Source organism: Seriola aureovittata, chromosome 19, assembly GCF_021018895.1.
Source record: "Seriola aureovittata isolate HTS-2021-v1 ecotype China chromosome 19, ASM2101889v1, whole genome shotgun sequence".
NCBI lineage: Eukaryota > Metazoa > Chordata > Actinopteri > Carangiformes > Carangidae > Seriola > Seriola aureovittata.
The window spans coordinates 17,808,574-17,826,345 of NC_079382.1; the positions used below are offsets into that span (position 1 = coordinate 17,808,574).

Sequence of the window (17,772 nt, forward strand, 5' to 3'; positions counted from 1 at the left end):
AATGTCATTAGGGAGGTGATGAGGGGTTTACATGGGCACACAATCAAGAAAAAATGCCCCACCCCCCCCATGACTACTTGGTGATTGCTTGTTATGTACGGTTAGATTGAGACAAAGCAATGTCTTAACTCGGTTGCTTAAATAGTTCATGTCAATATTTAATTATTGACATTGTATATCAGTTCTGTGAGTGTTACAGGTGTAAAATAGAGTCACCTGGGTAGATTGTAGAGTGGAGCCATGCGGAAACAAGCCACGACAGCGCGCTTACGCTGCTTGGACAGCAGCTTCTGCCACACACACTTCTTATTCCTCAGAGGCTGCTCCACCTTAGGGCCAAGGAAATGATGCAACGTTGGGAATAACAGTGTAGTTACAATAAAAAGATGCTTTATGTAGCATTTTATCAAGACAATACCTTACAGATTGTGATAATGCATTAAGTACAGTCTTAGAATTATATGCAAGGCTGCAACTAACAATTATTCTCATTAACCATTCATCTGTACGTCCCTTTTTCATTTAATTGTTTAACTCATGTCAGATAATTGTGTAAAAAGACCATCACAAATGCCAAGGTGGTTTTGATCAAAAGTCTACAACCTCAAAAGGTTCAATCTTCACATTTTTGAGAAGCTGGAATTGGATAATGAATTAATCAGCAAAGTGTTTCATCGCTACAAGCTATGGCTGTGTGTCATCTACAATAGGCATTTTCCATACAAAGAGTAAGTGCTGCCGTCTGTGCTGCAGTGGGCTAATACTTTATCAGCTCATTTGATATGTCTGTCATCAAACGCATGTCTGAATAGCAACCCCATTATTGTTTAATGTATTTTCCATATTTAATGATGTTTTGTCAATATGAGAGATCTAAAGTGAAGGTTGTGCTTTTACCTGCTCCAGATGGAAAACTGCAGCAGAGATGCTCTGAACACGGACCACTGTGTGTTCCGAGTCTATAGGTAGGTCGCTCTTCACCACCACATCCTTGTATAGGTCCAACTGCCACTGGACTGCTGGGTCATCAGACTACAACACAAGAACAATAAAATCAATAACTAAACTACAGCAATATACTTAACAGTGCTGATGCATGTATTATTCCTTTTACTGCTCTTGCTACTGGAATTACAACTACACAGAACGTCATCTTACCTTGTCCTGGAGATGGAGATTCTGACGCAAGTGCTCCTTCACCTCATCATCTGTGTCTTTCTATGAAAGGAAGCGCATTCAACATAACATAGAAAAATGTGTTATTACACCATTGTTATACATTAAAAAGTAAAAGTAGCCATCACAGTAGACTTGAACAATATTTGTCATTCTAGAAATACTTTATATCTACTGCATCAAAAAAGGAATTCCATGCTCTGTCAACTCTTTCTGGATAAAACCTATCAAAATAAAATACAAGCTGAGGTCTCTATAATGCAAAAAAAAAAAAAAAGGTTATGGTGGTGGTTAAACTGCTGGTAAAGCATACTATACAGACTGAAGATAGTCCTGTGAGTATAAGTACAGTCGAAGCTACGTAAGACTGATCAAGAGGCGTGATTCTGACTTCCAATATACAGTATCTTATTAAGTATCTTTGATAGAAGATTAGGAATGTTGCACTGTAGGAAGCTTCAATGATTAACTTTGTTGGAGCCTCAACTGCAACTTCATTAAAATTATCTATCAGTAAATGAAATTATAAGACTTAGGATAACTGGAGATAAGGCTGAATATGATGACATGTGATAAGAGAAAGATTAAATGTACAAGTTGGAGACTAAAATATGAATTATCATTATTTAGTTAAATACTAAGAGAGAACAAAAAGCTCTGTACCAAGTCATATTTCATCAGCTTACCAGACTGTAGCGTATCTTGGCCAAAGAGATGAGCTCCTGGTCACCTGGGGTGCACATGTTGAGACCAATGGGCAGCATCTTCTTCAAGGCAGCGACAATCAGAGAGGTCTGGATGGAGTAGTATTCACCACGTCGACGCTTGTGTTTCCTCTCCTGGTCTCCACCTGACTAAAGAGAGAGAAAATAAAGGTTTATTTTATCCATATTATCACTGTGGTTTAAAGAGTAGAAGAATCTAGCTCCTTCTAGGTCAAATTTAGTTCATCTGTTTGATGGAAAATCCTGACGCTACCAATGAGAAACTGTCCGACCAAACAGATACTGTTAAGAAAAAAAAAGTAACTTAATCTATGGGAGTAATTAAGCATTTTCAAACATGAAAATGAAAACAAATTAATATTTTTATTTTAATATATGTTATTTCAGTATCTGCAGCCCTGGACTTCCATATTAGCGCAATGTACTTTGTGCCACCTTTAACAGTGTTTTATTGTGATTTGTATTGTATGCTACAATATGCTATTGTGTACCATCAAGCACCAATGAAAATAACATATAAACAAATGAATGACATTTTTAAACATTTTCTAGTGCTGTCAGCTTTTGTTTGTTTATTTCCAAAAGTAAAAGTAAGTAATCACATTCTGTTCTTTATCGCTCACTTCAGAATGATGCTGTTTTGTTGGTTTTTCCAGTTTTCACTCAGCAGCATTTTGATCATTTTAAATTTAAAATAGCATGATAGGCACTATTGTCTGTGACAGGACTTGCCATAAGGGCTCAGGAAGTGTGTTACACCCTCAGAACATTAACATTAATTTGAATCACATATTAGAGACCCCAATTGCATCAACATAAGCAGCAGAGTCCTCCAGGATCAAGAGCTGAGGAGCTTTTTATCCACTGTGAGCGATCATGTCAAAACAGCTCAACAGTGCAAATAAATAAGCTGTCTGGCTCTGCCAAAACTCATAAACAGTCTCACAGTGACAGCTAGTTGAGCAGCTGCTGGACCCAACACTGTCAACATCCAGATATATGACCTAACTTTACTACGACAAATATCTATATGAAACGTCTAAGGTCGTAAACCCTCGATGTAGAGGTGAATTTAAGAGGTGTGAACTCATACAGATGATTTGTAGAACATCTCACATCTGCATATTCAACTGGTTCAGCACATGTCAGGGAACTGATTAAAAACACAGGCAAAGTGCTTATGAGGACTTTTCCTTTCATTTGCAGAGTGTCTGAAATATAGTACCAAGGAGAGGGACGCTTGGGGATTCCCTCCAGAAGTATTCAGGTTGTGCTTTTCTAAAGTGCTGACATAGTGATGAGGGGAACAGGAGATAAGTGAGAGGAGTCCAAATCAAACCCAGAGAGGACTGAGATGTACTCTGCTCCATCTCTTGGGTTCATTATAACAGGACAGATTTCATCCAGAATGAAGATGTTTGTCTCTGAAGGTTAAGAGTTTTTCTTGGAGGGCCTGTGAGTTCCTCGCCTTTACTGAGTAAATTTTATCAACAAATTCAACATTTCAAATCTAAAGGGTCTCAAAGATTTTTTTTTTAATGTCTGATCATCTCAACCAGTAGATTAGTAGTAATAGCTTGTAAAGTATAATAGTTAATGACATTTCTGGTTTATAGAGCTCAATTTCTGACCTATATAAAGATCAAGCAGAGAGAATATTTGTCAATGTTGCTCCCTTCTGTTTTGTAGTAAAAGGAAATGAATTCCTCAATTGCTGTTTCCATTCAGTGATTTCTTTAATATTTTTAAGGATAAGGCTGGCTTTTTAAAAAAAATAAATCCCAACAAACACACCAAAACCAGAGTGATTCTAAATACTTCTGGACTGTCCTGCCTTTTGTGGTACTCAGCCCTAAGGTATTCCTACTAAAGTCGTAAATGTTTAAAGAGGTTCACAAATATTAAGTTTCATTTTTAAAAAGCCTCACTAATTTTCTTTAACAGCTGGCCACTGTAGTTTTTAGAAAATATTACTAACACAGGAGTATGTAAGGACTACTTTCAGTTGCAAATTAATATGCATGTGGTGCTCAGATGAATATTTGCAGCAGCAGGATGTTTTCGTATGTGGGTCTGGCTCAAATAAATTATAATGCCAATGTTCTAGGAAATGAAAAGAAAAACATCTAGTGTATTCACTCACATCCTATGTATTATCCTATATCTTTACCTTGGACATCTTTGCCTTGCCTTCTCCAGTCAGGAAGCCCAAATTGTTGATCTCATTCTGAACCACAAAGTTTTGCTCCTCACGCTTAAAGTTCTGCATGAAGAGGACAAAAAGAAGAGGTTTCCTTAGGAAATAAATCCTCGATACCAATATCCTCTCATCAAAAGCCATATTGTGATATATACAGTGAAGCTTACATGGGACTTGCACCAGAGGATAAAGATCTCAGCCACCATCCTGAAGAGCTCAGTGGAGTCTGCCTCAGGCTCCTTCAACCATCTAGACCTGGAGTGGAGGAAACACACAAACCAAGTGACTCACAGGATGTCATGTTATATCTGTGAAGGAAAGGGACAACAAAGAAGCTCATATCCTACGCAAGCATTCGCACATTGAAACCAGCCTACTTCTGCTACATACATAAATACCCAATAATATCTAGAAGGAGAAGGGAAAGCTCATTCTAGCTAAGTGAGCATGTACGTCATACCTGTTGTTATCCACATAACGGATAAGCATGGGGTAGAAAGCGTAGAGGTCCCTGCACAGCACAGCAAACTCATCCAGGATGAGCAGCTCTGCCTCCTGGTTGTCACCTTTGCTGTCGGCCTTCAGCAGCTCCTCTTCAGCCACAACCTACGTTCGCAGCACATCAACAGCTCATCTTTGGAAATCAATTCATTAGACTAAATGTCCTCACACACGACCCCTTCCAACCCCATGGTGGTAATCCCATCTCTGCGTCCTCGTTCAGCAAGTGGAACAAAGGTGTTTTTACTCTCAGAATATGATGTGAATGAGCAAAATGTTCTCAGACTAGCTCCTCCAACTACTGACAGCTTCATATATACACTACAGGTTCAGCAGCTATTAATGGAGTCAGCAAAAGTATTACTGAGCAGCGGATAGAATGTCAAAACTGTAACAACATGTACAGTATATTTTAAGATCTCACCTTCACTGTCTTCTTCTTTAGCTTGTCCAGTGTTGGCAGGAAGTGGGTTCTCAGCAGATCTGCTCCAGCCTTGCAGATGATTGGCTGAGAGTAGACTGGAGACAGAGACAATGAAAAAGACTGATGCTTTCAATCATAAATCAGGTGTCTGGAAGGATTAACACCCTGGATTTAGAAGACATGAGTTTTCCCTGTGTCCATGTAAGTTATTGGCTCTGGTGTCAACTGTCACAACTATCAAACTACAGTCATCACTTTACATTCACTTTACTCTTAAGTAACTTTTTTTAAGATCAGCAGTTTTGCTTTTCACCTCAGTCTCTCCAAATACAGTGGGACTAACACCAGGAAATATTATCCAAGAATAGTTAAATATAGGATACAGTGTGAATTTCCCCTTGTCTTATTTTCTTGTTTGTAAATGTGTTCCAAGTACAATATTCAAATGTGGGTTTAAAAAGTGATTGTGCCTCAGGCCATGATTCCTCAGCAGCCAACTATGTTATTGGGCTTTTCTTGAACTCCCACTGAAAAATGGACACTAAAAATGTAAATGTATTACTATTATTATCAGGTTCCTATATGGGTTCCCGTATTCAAAAGGGTTTTTATTATCGTGCTAAAGTGTTTCCTTGACCTTAAATTTGACCATTTCCTTGTTTGTTAATGTTTTTCAAATAGGAAAAGGATGAACAGGCTAGTTTCTACCTCTGTGTAGAAAAACAGCAGCTCATGCAATGTAGATCCATATTCCTATAAAGTGATCCATTTGTAAAATGACATTACCTGACATCCCAAAAGAACTCATTATAATCCCTGACTTTGCACTACTGGTAAAACCATAATTTGACCATTGAGAACCCCAGACAGATCACATTAATTTCTCTAACAGCCTTGAGCCTGTCACCTGCAATCCTCTTCATCCAGGGTGCATCATCAATGCCCAGGTTGTTGTTGAGGATCCTGAGGATATTTCCCAGGATGATGCTGAGGTGTTCAGAGGTCACCATGGTGCAACACTGGGCACCTGGAGGTGAGCTCTCCGGACCTTTCTCCCACCAGTAGGACAGATAGTTGCACAGCATGGGAAGGATCACCTCAATGACCTACAGGGGAGACAGGATGAGGGTTAAATGTCAGGATGAATGAAGGTATGAATGACAGAAGAGGCAATCAAGAAGAGATCACTGTTATTTTTGGCACCAAAAGTTCTAGGACATTATAAATCGGAGTGAATCTTTTTTTGTAGGTCTAAACAGCTCAGACACGCAGCAGTTTGTATACATTCAAATATCCCATCAGCCCTTCAGACCTGCGGCATGTCACTGTAGCGAGCACCAGACTCTGAGACATCATTCACGTCTTTCAGGAGTCTGTCAAGACTCGGCATCTCTGGACACATCTCCTCCACTGTGTCTGGCATACTGAGGACTAGAAAAGAAAAACATCAGTCATTGTGATTGGACACAAACTGACAAACTGTTTCAAAGAAATCTGGATTTTGAAAATGGTAAAAGAACTGAAAGTATATCCACAGTAATATAACAATCAAAATATAAAGGAGGATCAGGTGGAAACTCACTGGCTCTCTCTCGAGGGGTCTTGGTGTTGAAGACAGAGAGTGGGTTGTGGGCATTAAGGTGGGGCTCCAGGAACGCTACAGGTATGGCTCCCACCAAGGTGGCCAGGCTCTCCCCCAGTGCAGGAAGATGTCTGGATATATATTCAGTATATGTAAGGTAGGTATGTAGAAGTGATCCGGATATCAAGAATATCAACAAGCATTCTCTCCTTATGTCACGATTCAATACTTATTCATTGAAAGAAAAGAACGGGCTAGAAAAATAGAAAGAAATAGATATAAATAGAAATAAAATAAAAGAATAGACAAAAGATATTCGAAGGCCTACTAGTCGCATGTATTTCTATGTTGTGCGGTTGAAAAATTGTTTGCCCTTCTGCTCTCGTGAACACCTGTTCACCTATCCCCCTCATTAAAGGGCATACCGCACCTATAAATCACCTCAGCCTGTCAGGTATCAGGTCATAATATTTATCCGGATAAAACAAAAAAACAACTTCAAACACATGATAGGCATAATTCAAATCAGACATTGCATAAATTCAAATAAAGAAAACACGTAAATTACTGATATGCCAAATGGCTCCAACAAAGTATATAATAACTTGTTGCAACATACAACATTAATACACTTCAAACACTTGTTTTTCTGTTTGGAAAGATCTCTGATATCCCAGCTGACGTGTTGGCATGCAAAAATCTTAAAGTTAAGTATTAGGACAATTTGCCACTAGACTTCCTGTACACAGCATTTGCAGAGGTCCACGTGGTGTCAGGGTTAATTTACACCAGGCAGCCAATCTACCGCTGTGGTCAAACCTGTTCACTTGTTATTTTACAGCTCGAGTCGGCTCAAGGTGAGAACATTTCTCTCCCACAACAGTATAGGGAGGTTTTATTTGCCGTGTAACAGCCAGTTAGAGAACAATCGTACAGAATTGTGGTTTTAATGAAAACCATTTCACAGCACTCAGTGTTTTGTTGTGTCCTCTCCCCTGAGCCATGAAATCTTTTTCTGTTAATAGATTTTCAAATGTATACACACACACACACACACACACACACACACACACATACATATACTATGTGTAGATATATATATATATATATATATATATTATATATATATATATATATATACTATGTGTAGATATATATATATATATATATATGTAACACATACAGTTTCACATAAAATTTAGCACACATATCACTGTAGATACTAGAGTGTATAATGTACTAGAGTACGTGATCTACTACATATCACCCTTAAAGTCCTTAGTGTATTTGTCACAAACATGAGTTAATGAACGAGCTCAGCAGCCATATTCTAATTTACTACGACAAGCATAATGTAGTTTGTGTATTACCATCTCATAGTTCTTTGATATTAATTAACTCATAGAGCATGGAAATGACAGCAAGTATTCATCATTACCAGAGATTTTTTAAACTTAATGATCAACTATACAGTGTTGATCATGTGTAGAAGCAACAGCCATTTTATTACAGTCTATTGCAAAACTATCAGAAAACCTTAAAAAAGGAGAATCCTCTTACCTTTCCACAAAGACGTTCTTTCCTGTTCCCAGACAATAGAAACATGTGAGGATTCTGTAGCAGGACAGCTGCACATCATCCACTGAAACAGACAAGAAAACATTAAACCAACAATTATTTCCAATCAAAACCGTATGACTAGTGTCAGAACTTAAAGATGATATGAGGAGAAAGACAACTCAAAAGTTACTTGGTATGTCCTTAATTCAATACAATACAATACAATACAATATTGGTGTATGTCTATGGAAATACAGTACAAACTCACACAGCAGGTCGACTCCAAACTCATATGTCCTTATGTGGTCAAACAGGGCAGTGAGGATGGGCAGCAGAGCCACAGTCACATAATTGATGCTCTGACTGACACTCTTCATCTGGGCACGGGACTGCATGAACTTCCCCAGTTTCAGCATCTCCACCAGCTTCTCCAAGTCCTCCGCTGCATTCTCAAAGAAAGTCTTAAACCCGGCTTTGACCAGCTCGGCGCCAGACTTCATCACCGTTCTGAGAAAAAAGATGGAGCAAAAAAGACCCATTTTAATTTGTTAGTGTTGTTCATTTTACAGGCACCAACAGAAATATCTACTCGATTAAGTACCAATGACTTTTCCTTACCTGGTGTCAAGTGAATGAGTGAGAATGTCCAGACAGCTCACCATCATTGCTGAGTCACTCCCTGTGAGAGAGACATTTAGTGTAGATATATGAAGAGATTCAAAGCGAAGAGGCACACAAGCACACAGACAGAGGCAGTGCCAACCTTACCAAAGAGAGAAATCCTGTGTCTGACAAGAGCTGCCAGCTTACAGAACAGGCTGGAAAAGACAGACAGTAAGAAAAGAAATGAACAAAAAGCTCCCGAGAGAACAAAGAAGAGCTGAAAAAAGCAAAGCACAAGGGAGGAAAGGTTTGATGAAAATATGAAATAGGAATTCTTTTTATGCACTTCACCGAGATAAAAAGGGAGGACATTATACTTACAACAAGAAAACTCTCTGACCAGCAAAACACATGACAATGGGAGAACTGATTAAACAGACTATGCATTGCTTTTGTACAGTACCTGGTGACCATCTCCTTCTCTTTGTTGGAGGCACAACCGCAGCTGCTAAAGCTCTTGCTGGGTGTGGACAGGAAGTAGAGACAGTGGTTCCTAAAGGTTTGATCTGTCAGAGGAAGCAACACCTGGAGAGAGGAAATGCAGCGATCGGGTGAAAACATCAGCAGAATAAAGTAAATTCATCAGTATTTCATTGGTTCATTTGCAAGAAGTGTCAAGTGTTAGTGGATTTCCAGACCTTGGCAAAGAACTTAATTTCCTGGTCATGAGGTGATTTGTCTGTCTTCCCACTGGTGGCCATGGCCTCTGGATTAACAGCAAAGTTGAGCAGCAAGGTCAATGTCAATCAATGTTCAGGTCCTCTTAGTGCTCAGTGTATCTGTGTTTAAAATGTCACACACTCACCAAGGTGAGCAATAAACTCCTGGGCAGAGTCAATATATTTTAGCAGCCTCTTTAGGAACTTGAAGGAGAAACGCTTCTCCATCGATGATGAGTCCTGCTCCATTTCCTTCAGACCTCTGAGATGAAGAGATCAGAAATGACAACTCCTTTTCCCCCCATCACATTAACAAGAGTAAAGACAATATAAATAAAACACACTGCTGATTATGTATTTGTAATTTAAACTAAAATGTAACCCTCAATCCATGTGAAATCAATGCTATTTTAAGGAGATTAAGGAGGATTAAAATTTGCCCTAAATATACAATTTAGTAAATCTTTAAAACTGTTTTGTGCTGTTGCAACATTATATGACATTATTTTTACTTATTTCTACAATAAATGACATGGGAGAGAAAGGAAACCTTGTGATGGCATAGCCACTGATCTGCAGAAACTTGAAGAGCTCCTGGGCCTTCTCTCTGTCTCTGTACTTCTCTTTAGCTGTCAGGGTATCATAGGGCACCATCAGTGGGTGGGTCCCTCCTCCTGGTAGGTCAAATCAAATGTAAAACACATACATTTCACACAAATAATATAAAATTCACTTTTCCAGGATGGAGTTTTTTAAAGCGTCCATTTGCACACCTTTGCTAATGAGTTCAGTTTTCTTCTTCTTGGCCCAGATGTTGTGGTAATTTTCTGCAACCACCTCCACCATGCCCTGCAGAAACAGCAGAATGAGTGTCATCAAATCTGAACATTTTCATTCTGTCTTTGTGTTTCAGACACTGAAACTGTAGCTCCTATTGTACAGTTCTGACTTAGAGCATATGTGGCAACAATTATCAAGAGTCAAATGAAAACCAACCTGTAACTCTCTAGATAAAGTGACATTATGCAGGTCCATCGGAGCAGGACTGAATCCATTAACCTACAAAGTCAGACAGAGAAAGTCTAAGTGTACAATATATCTGAAAATCTAAAAAGATAACATTTCTCAGATTTCTGTTGATAATAATATTATTAGACATTAACATAACATATTAGAGCTTTTGCGACACACACTGGAAGGTGAAGTTGATCTATGACAAAAGAAAGTAACATATTATTTCAGAACTGAACAATTAGCTTTAAGACAAATTGTGAGGGCAAAGAGGGACAGAGACAGCCACAGACAGCCTGACCTTTGAGCTGTAAAAACACTCAGCTATGTCCTTGTTGACTTAAAACTGCAGCAACTACTTCTCAATCCTGAACAACTTTTCTGAATTTATGTGGCTAAATATGATTACAGAAAAAAATATTACATTTCTATGATAAATTAAGCTGGATGTTTAAGAGATACCATTATTGATTCAAGCTATTTGCTTTGCTGCTTTGTGTGTATTACTCTTACAGGGAAGGGAGTGGTCCTCCCATTTATTTTGTTAATGGAGTCCAGTTATAAATGATCTCTGCTGAACACAGTGCAAAAAATATCACAACAAAAGCTGAGGCTGATTAACACAGAGGACAAAAACAACCTTAAAAAGGAGAAGCTTGTGAATTTTGTCAGTTAAAGATTTAGTAAAGAAGTATTACAAAGAAAACATGTGTGACAACAATACTGTCTAACTGTGGTGCAAAGTATTATTTCAGCAAGTGGATCATAAATCAGGATTTTACCTGAGACTCGGAGATCTTTCGTTGTTTTTCACTTTCTCGTTGTTGGAACATGGCTTCTCCCTCCTTGGTCCTCTCAATGTTCCAGCCCATAGCTAACATGCTCTTCAACGACTCCCTCACTGGCCAACGGTATGTTTCTCGTTCCTGCATAGTCAACACACACAAAAGCCTTAAAATCTTATGCAGGACTGTATCCCCACCAGCTGTGACAGTTCAACTTAGGTGAAAACATTTAAGTCAGACAAATGCATCCAATCTAGAAATGAAACAACGTTCAAACATTTTCTAAAAGGATGTTGGTTTCTAGGTTATTTTCCTAGTGGAGTTTTATTTTAATTAATAGTCAAGCCATGCAAAAACAGTCACTATGACTGAATTTAATTTGGATCGGGTACAAAATGTCCTTATATTTAGGTAATTCAATAAAAAACATGGATTTTATTTTTAACCAGTTTCCTTATTCAAGTTTTCACACATTTTTTGTTCTCTGAAAGATTTGTGGCACTGTGGCTCCGCCCATTGATGCAGCCAACACCATTATTTCTGTCTGTGCCACTGAGGGAAGTTGTTTTTATAACTAAAACTTTCATCCACTTGAGAAACCGATTAAGCAAATATTTTCTGCATTAAAAGATGAAAAAAGCTAATATTTGATATACATTCAGCAGTAAGAGATTGTGTACCACTCCCCTATTACCAGCAGCAACTGCATGTACCTTCTCACTCAGAGATTTGTAAGGTTTCAGCAGTGGATGGGTTTTCGCCTGCTCATCCACACTGTCTCCATTTTTCCAGCCAGCTGACACCTGCAACAACAGTTCATTACAGGTCATGTAGCAGCGTGCATTTCAGGTATAGAAAATCATTGGTAGAAATACTAATATACTGAGAGTAGTGACTGGTCAGGCATGCTACTGGACCAGACAAGGTAAACCACAATTACAAGTTGTCATTTCATAGCATTTCATACGGAATCTACCACCTGTATCTATTGCATACATCATTCATCAAATGTCAGCATGAGTGAGGAAGACACAAAGACCATAGTGGGACTAACCTTCTCTGAGGACCACTTGTCATGGGAATGCTCTGCATATTTGTTGGCAATGTACTCAAGTTTTTCAGGAAGGGAGATACTGGAGAGTAAAGAAATGTTTAAATATTCATTGTCATTACAATTTCATTCATATTGTGCAGGTTTGTTTTGATTTGCAGACAAACACTCATAAAACACACAGAATTTAATCAAATTGCTGTTTTTAAACGAAAAGGTAATCCTGGCAGATCAGTTTTAGACGATTGATTAATTACAATATTTTGCCTCTAAGAAGGTAAGTGCATTCTCAGACCACTCACTTGGCAGTGTTGGTTGGTTTAGGGTCAAAGTTACCCTGTGCATCCACTGAAGCCTGTTTCTCCAGTGTTGCCCCAAGACTGGCATCCACAAAGTCAGGAGGGAGGGCTCCACCGATGGCACACAGGCATGACTTGGCCATTTTGAAAAGTTCAGCATCATACTTCTACACAAGAGACAGATACAGCAAAGGGAGGGTTACTGTTTTTTCACAATTTTGTCCACATTTCTGAGGACATGTCTTTTTAGATTATTAGATGGATAGACTGAGCAGCGCAAAGCCAAGTAAGGAAAAGGAAAAGGAGGGAAAATGAAAGACAGAAAGCTGGAATGGTCTGCACCAGGCAACAGCCTGTCACAGACTGATAAATGATTCATCTGTTTTGGCTTCGCCTCAGCTGCACTGCTCACAAGCACTTCATTGAGCTTTCACTTCACTACCTCTGACTACTGAGAACTTTTCTCTCAGGAGAGCCAGACTCAAGTGCTGAAAACTCAAGATTTTCAGAAAACGGAATATTAAAAAACAGCAGCAAACAGAGGAAATCTTTAGGAGAGCAAAAACGACTAGACTACTAAACGTTTTGTTATGCAATAGAGAGGGATACAAGGAAAATATTGCCTTGTCTCCTGACACTCCATATATATTCTCAGAGAAGGAAATTGAGTAAGGGGAAGAAAATACAGAGAGCAATAACAGCTATACAAAATGACAAAAAATCTCTTGGCTCTTGCACATACTGTCGACTCATCTTCATAAATATTCTACAAAACATAGTGTCTGATTGTACCTTCTGAGAAAGGGAGTCAAAGATTCCCCAGAATAGTTTCTTAGTGAGGAGAAGCTCCTCCTCGGAGGCTATGCCAAAGCTGCCCATACCAGATGGCAGGCAATAGTACTTCCAGTTCTGCTCATAGTGGTTGGTCATCAGCTAGAGATCAGAGATACAAGAAAACATAAGCATCTGGGTTAAAATTTGTTTAATATTCTTGGAAACCAATGACGAGAGAGAAATCCTTTCAAAGAAAAATAAGTAAGATTTACTTTTTCATAGCAAAATCAACACAATGTTATATCTATATAGGGTAAAATATACAATGACAAATTTAACAAAATGCTTGGGAGGTGTGTTCAACACACAGGAAGTGAGGACCATAAATGGGATGTAAAATACAAGACGCCTCTGTGATTGTTATAATTATCCCATAACTCTTTCAACTAATAAATTAAACATAAGTGACAACAAAGTGTGTCCAGTGTCTCACCCGTAGAGGTATCTTGCAGTATTCAGTGAGCATGGGAACGTCAAAGACCAGCCGTCTAAGCAGCTGCTGCATCATGGAGGGACGCAGATGCCTTTGAAGAAGTTGAGGATTTATTATTTCATCAAAAGAATACAACAGTGAATACTGTGTAGATCTCATAAAACCAGGTAACACAATAAAAACATGGATTAATTAAAATAACTGCAGATTCAACTGCAGACACAAACAAGTTCATTTTAGCAATGTAAGTGACTTATCTAAGTTTCAACTGGGCTGCAAATCAGGTTGAGCACCTGAACAGAAAAGTACAAATACTCGTAGTCAAGAATATTTGAAAAAAATTAAAAAGCATCAGGTTCCATAGTATAAAAGAAAACTTTGGGCCTAAAGTATGTAGCAGACACATTGAATGCACCCAGCTGCAGGATTCAGGGTCAAACTAGGTCAAAGACATCAAAAATGGCAGCCAAATGTTACATGGTTAAAATCCTTAACTGGGGTTGTCAATGAAGAATAATGTTGCTGGTTCCTAATTTGGCACGAGTAAAACTGAACTGACAATATAGTAATTGTTCAGTATGACTCTTTGTTGCCAAGTGCACATCTTACACAATACATATCCATGTGCCATAACAAAAAAACATGCTGACTGAATTTATTGGGCAAAATAAACGAGAATATAAGCAAGAATATGAATTCATAGAAAACAAATACATTAACCTGCTTTCACTGTGTAAATGTAATGAAGACAAAAACATTGAAGCAGTTGATTTGAGTCTAAAAGTGCACAAAAGCTTGGCTAATTTAGCCCCTAAGTAATATGTTCTTAATCTAAGCTCATTGTTTCCTGTAGTTTGTGATTTGCTTCATGCTCTATCAAAGTGGAACAGAGGGCTGTTCAATATCTGTCACACTAAAGCCTGAGACAAGCCATTTGACAGTAGCATTGTTTGAAAAATAACAGGGTGCAGCCTCTGTAAATCTCCAGCTCCCCTCTAATATTTTCACTCAGCTGAGCCTGGAGAAAGCTTGACAGGCCCTTACTTGCAGATAGCCAGCAGACAGTCCTCAATGGCGTCCCTCTGGGCTTTGGTGAGCGAGCGGCCTTTGGACAGTCGGTAGATGGTCTGCAGCGTGGAGTCGATCAACTGTGCGTAGTGCTCTGTGTTGCCGAAGAGAGCGGCACAGCGGGTCAGCAGGGGCAGCAGGGCTGAGCCGATGTACCTGTTCATGGTCAACGCCGTCTCAGTGGTGCTTAACACCTCCTGTGGGACAGAGAATAATACATGCAGCTGAAGGATACAGAGGCACTATAAAGTCTCCACCTCAAAATTAATAGAACGTTGGTGTGAAAAAAGGCTCCTGGCAATAGCAAAAAGACATATTGAAAGGTTCTCAGGTAGGAAAAAGTAAATGAAAGCAGAGTCAAAAAAATTAATTTTCCTTGATGTCACGTTTGGGAATTGTTCGAAAAGTGCACTGAATAGAAATAACCTTTTAGAAAGATTTCTGTATGATCTTACATGTAAATCTGACTTTTTGTGGGTGACGGATGATGGTGGTGGTGATGCTGCAGTTTACCTTACGCATGCAATTTTAGTTGCAATAGGTAAATGATCTCTCATAGAAACCTATGCTATTGAAGCAATGACTGATGACACAAAACAGAGACTTGAAGAGCCATTGTTATAGAGGAGCATTCATATATGAAATTGACAAAACCAAACAATTGGTGATCAGTTACAGGGGTTAAAACTTTAAGTTTATAACTTCAGGTTTAACTTTGGTTAAAAAAGTGGAACAGTCACAGTTTTTATAAATCTAAAAACCAAACAATGAAAGACAAGTCACAGATGAAATTTTGCACTGCTAATTTTTATTTCAAAATTGTTTTCAAGGAATGACAGTCTGCTTGTCAAAGAGAGAATATGTTTACACAAGCCTTAGCCATGCTAAAGGAGTTTTTCTTCTAAACAAAATGCATGTTAAGATTCAGTGTTTCACGCCGAAACACTCCTTAAGGTATAACAAATGCACTGGATGCATTTCCTTCCTCTTAAACATTTGCAAAGCTATGGATTTTGCAAATTAAAATGCAATTTAGATCCATGTTTGCTAGCTTGCAGTATTCTTCACTGCACCTTTGCTTCGCCTTTCTTGGCTCATTACTGGCATCAGTTGTTGATAAATGGAAAACCAATGGCAGGATGTGAATCAAGCTGCCCATGTGTTTGTACACAATACAAAGAGACTCACTTGTAAAAAAATGTTTCCATAGTAATACTACTTGTGCAAAACTCCACAGGGGACATTGAGTAAAAGTTACCTCTTAAATAAGATAAGACAATGCTGGAATAAAACTAGTCTATCGCTCTTCATAAAAAAGAAAAAGATTGTCAGTGACAAACTCAATTTGTTCACTGTACATCTATCACCATGACAGACTGACCCAATCTGAAGGGTTTACATGATGTCAAAGATAATCCAATTTTAAACCAATGCGGTGATGTTTTATGTGAATGGTGATAACTTTTCCTGAGGAGAAGAAGGTGAATTATTCTCAGTGGGTCAGTGGTGATTCTGACGTTGCCGCAGGGATTATTATATCCCTAAATACAAGTCAAACATGACAACTGAATACTGATCGTATTACTCAGGCTCATGAGGATGAGCAGATGTTTAATGTTTCTAAGCTGATGATTGTAACAATAATTGTGTGAATGCTTCTGCCAGCTCTGAGCCAGTCACGACAAGGCTTTGTTCTGATCGATGTACTGAGCAATCAGTGTTTATGTTTGCTGAGATTATCTGCTTCTGTCACACTTCTAATGAGCAAACTGGAAACCTAAACTTAACTGTGTGCACTTACTAAATAACCAGAAAGTTTTTCAGTAAGAAAAGTGATAGGAACAGGGAAGATGACACAGATATAACACCTGTTATCGGCTAGTACTTTTCATTTGTACAATTACGGGTTAAAAAGACTAAAGCGTACTGTTTTAGGAAACGGACACTAATGTTTTGGTGGCTAGTGAGTAACAAAATGGGACTTTGAAGGTGAAGGCTGGTTAGGGACACGTAGAGAAAGTTATTTAGGACTCACCGTATCCAGAGACGCTGAGGCTCGGAGGTCAGGCAAGAAGCCAACCTCCAACATCTGGAGCAGGAAGCTCTGGTCCTCGATGCCATACACTCGGTCCAGGAAGAGCACCATGGGGGCCTTGTGGTCCGGACAGAAACTGGCTGACATGTCGGGCTCTGTCACTGTGCCATCTGAAGGTTAAACACATTTTAGGGAGGAAAAGTTTCAAGTTTATTTTGTCATGATCAAAATATACTTTTAAAGAAAAAAATAGACTTGCAAGACAAGGATGCTGAGCAGTACCTGGAGAATTCAGGAGGACAAAGGGAAAGAGGAACAAAGGAAAACAAAAGAGCTGAACAGTTGAACAGTTCAAGAGTTCATTTTTACTGAATCTAATGATACATGGTTTATGACCACAAGATGTAGAAACAGGGGAATGGCTGCAAGAGTGTATTTTAGGTAAAAGTTTAAAGTGGTAAGCTGTGGAAACTTTGACAAAAGCAAAATGTAATGAGCTCATTCAAGACACAGCTTGCTTTTTATTAGAAACTGTGACAGAGAAAACTGAGTGTTAAGTTAATTTTCTGGTGTGATTGCTGCTGAGGATATATATATTTTTTTTTTTTTTTTTTTTTTTTAGGTAAGATGATAAATACAAGCACATTTTAGAACATAGCACAAAGTGGATCGATAGTAGAAACGGCTTGTAGGCATGACTTTCTCCCACAGTAGAAACAGAGATGCAAACAGGTATTCACACCTGAATGATGCCCACTGGCAGGAC

At 38.7% G+C, this 17,772-nt stretch overlaps 1 protein-coding gene across 12 annotated transcripts in view; it reads right to left on the reverse strand.

Annotated features, from left to right (window-relative positions):
• ryr3 (ryanodine receptor 3) overlaps positions 1-17,772 on the reverse strand; it is a 111,628-nt gene that overhangs the window by 18,588 nt on the left and 75,268 nt on the right. For all 12 annotated transcript variants that reach the window (XM_056404771.1, XM_056404769.1, XM_056404770.1 and 9 more), the window contains 29 exons: positions 17,007-17,176; positions 14,948-15,168; positions 13,904-13,994; positions 13,429-13,569; positions 12,640-12,803; positions 12,341-12,419; positions 12,000-12,089; positions 11,284-11,427; positions 10,487-10,549; positions 10,264-10,339; positions 10,041-10,164; positions 9,637-9,752; positions 9,470-9,537; positions 9,235-9,356; positions 8,937-8,986; positions 8,787-8,847; positions 8,437-8,675; positions 8,169-8,250; positions 6,609-6,739; positions 6,339-6,457; positions 5,934-6,132; positions 5,027-5,121; positions 4,562-4,707; positions 4,269-4,356; positions 4,072-4,164; positions 1,863-2,030; positions 1,159-1,218; positions 898-1,032; positions 217-329 (listed from right to left, as the gene is read on the reverse strand). In XM_056404771.1, coding sequence (XP_056260746.1) covers positions 217-329; positions 898-1,032; positions 1,159-1,218; positions 1,863-2,030; positions 4,072-4,164; positions 4,269-4,356; positions 4,562-4,707; positions 5,027-5,121; positions 5,934-6,132; positions 6,339-6,457; positions 6,609-6,739; positions 8,169-8,250; positions 8,437-8,675; positions 8,787-8,847; positions 8,937-8,986; positions 9,235-9,356; positions 9,470-9,537; positions 9,637-9,752; positions 10,041-10,164; positions 10,264-10,339; positions 10,487-10,549; positions 11,284-11,427; positions 12,000-12,089; positions 12,341-12,419; positions 12,640-12,803; positions 13,429-13,569; positions 13,904-13,994; positions 14,948-15,168; positions 17,007-17,176 — 3,448 coding nt within the window. The remainder of the gene's footprint in view (positions 1-216; positions 330-897; positions 1,033-1,158; positions 1,219-1,862; positions 2,031-4,071; positions 4,165-4,268; positions 4,357-4,561; positions 4,708-5,026; positions 5,122-5,933; positions 6,133-6,338; positions 6,458-6,608; positions 6,740-8,168; positions 8,251-8,436; positions 8,676-8,786; positions 8,848-8,936; positions 8,987-9,234; positions 9,357-9,469; positions 9,538-9,636; positions 9,753-10,040; positions 10,165-10,263; positions 10,340-10,486; positions 10,550-11,283; positions 11,428-11,999; positions 12,090-12,340; positions 12,420-12,639; positions 12,804-13,428; positions 13,570-13,903; positions 13,995-14,947; positions 15,169-17,006; positions 17,177-17,772) is intronic.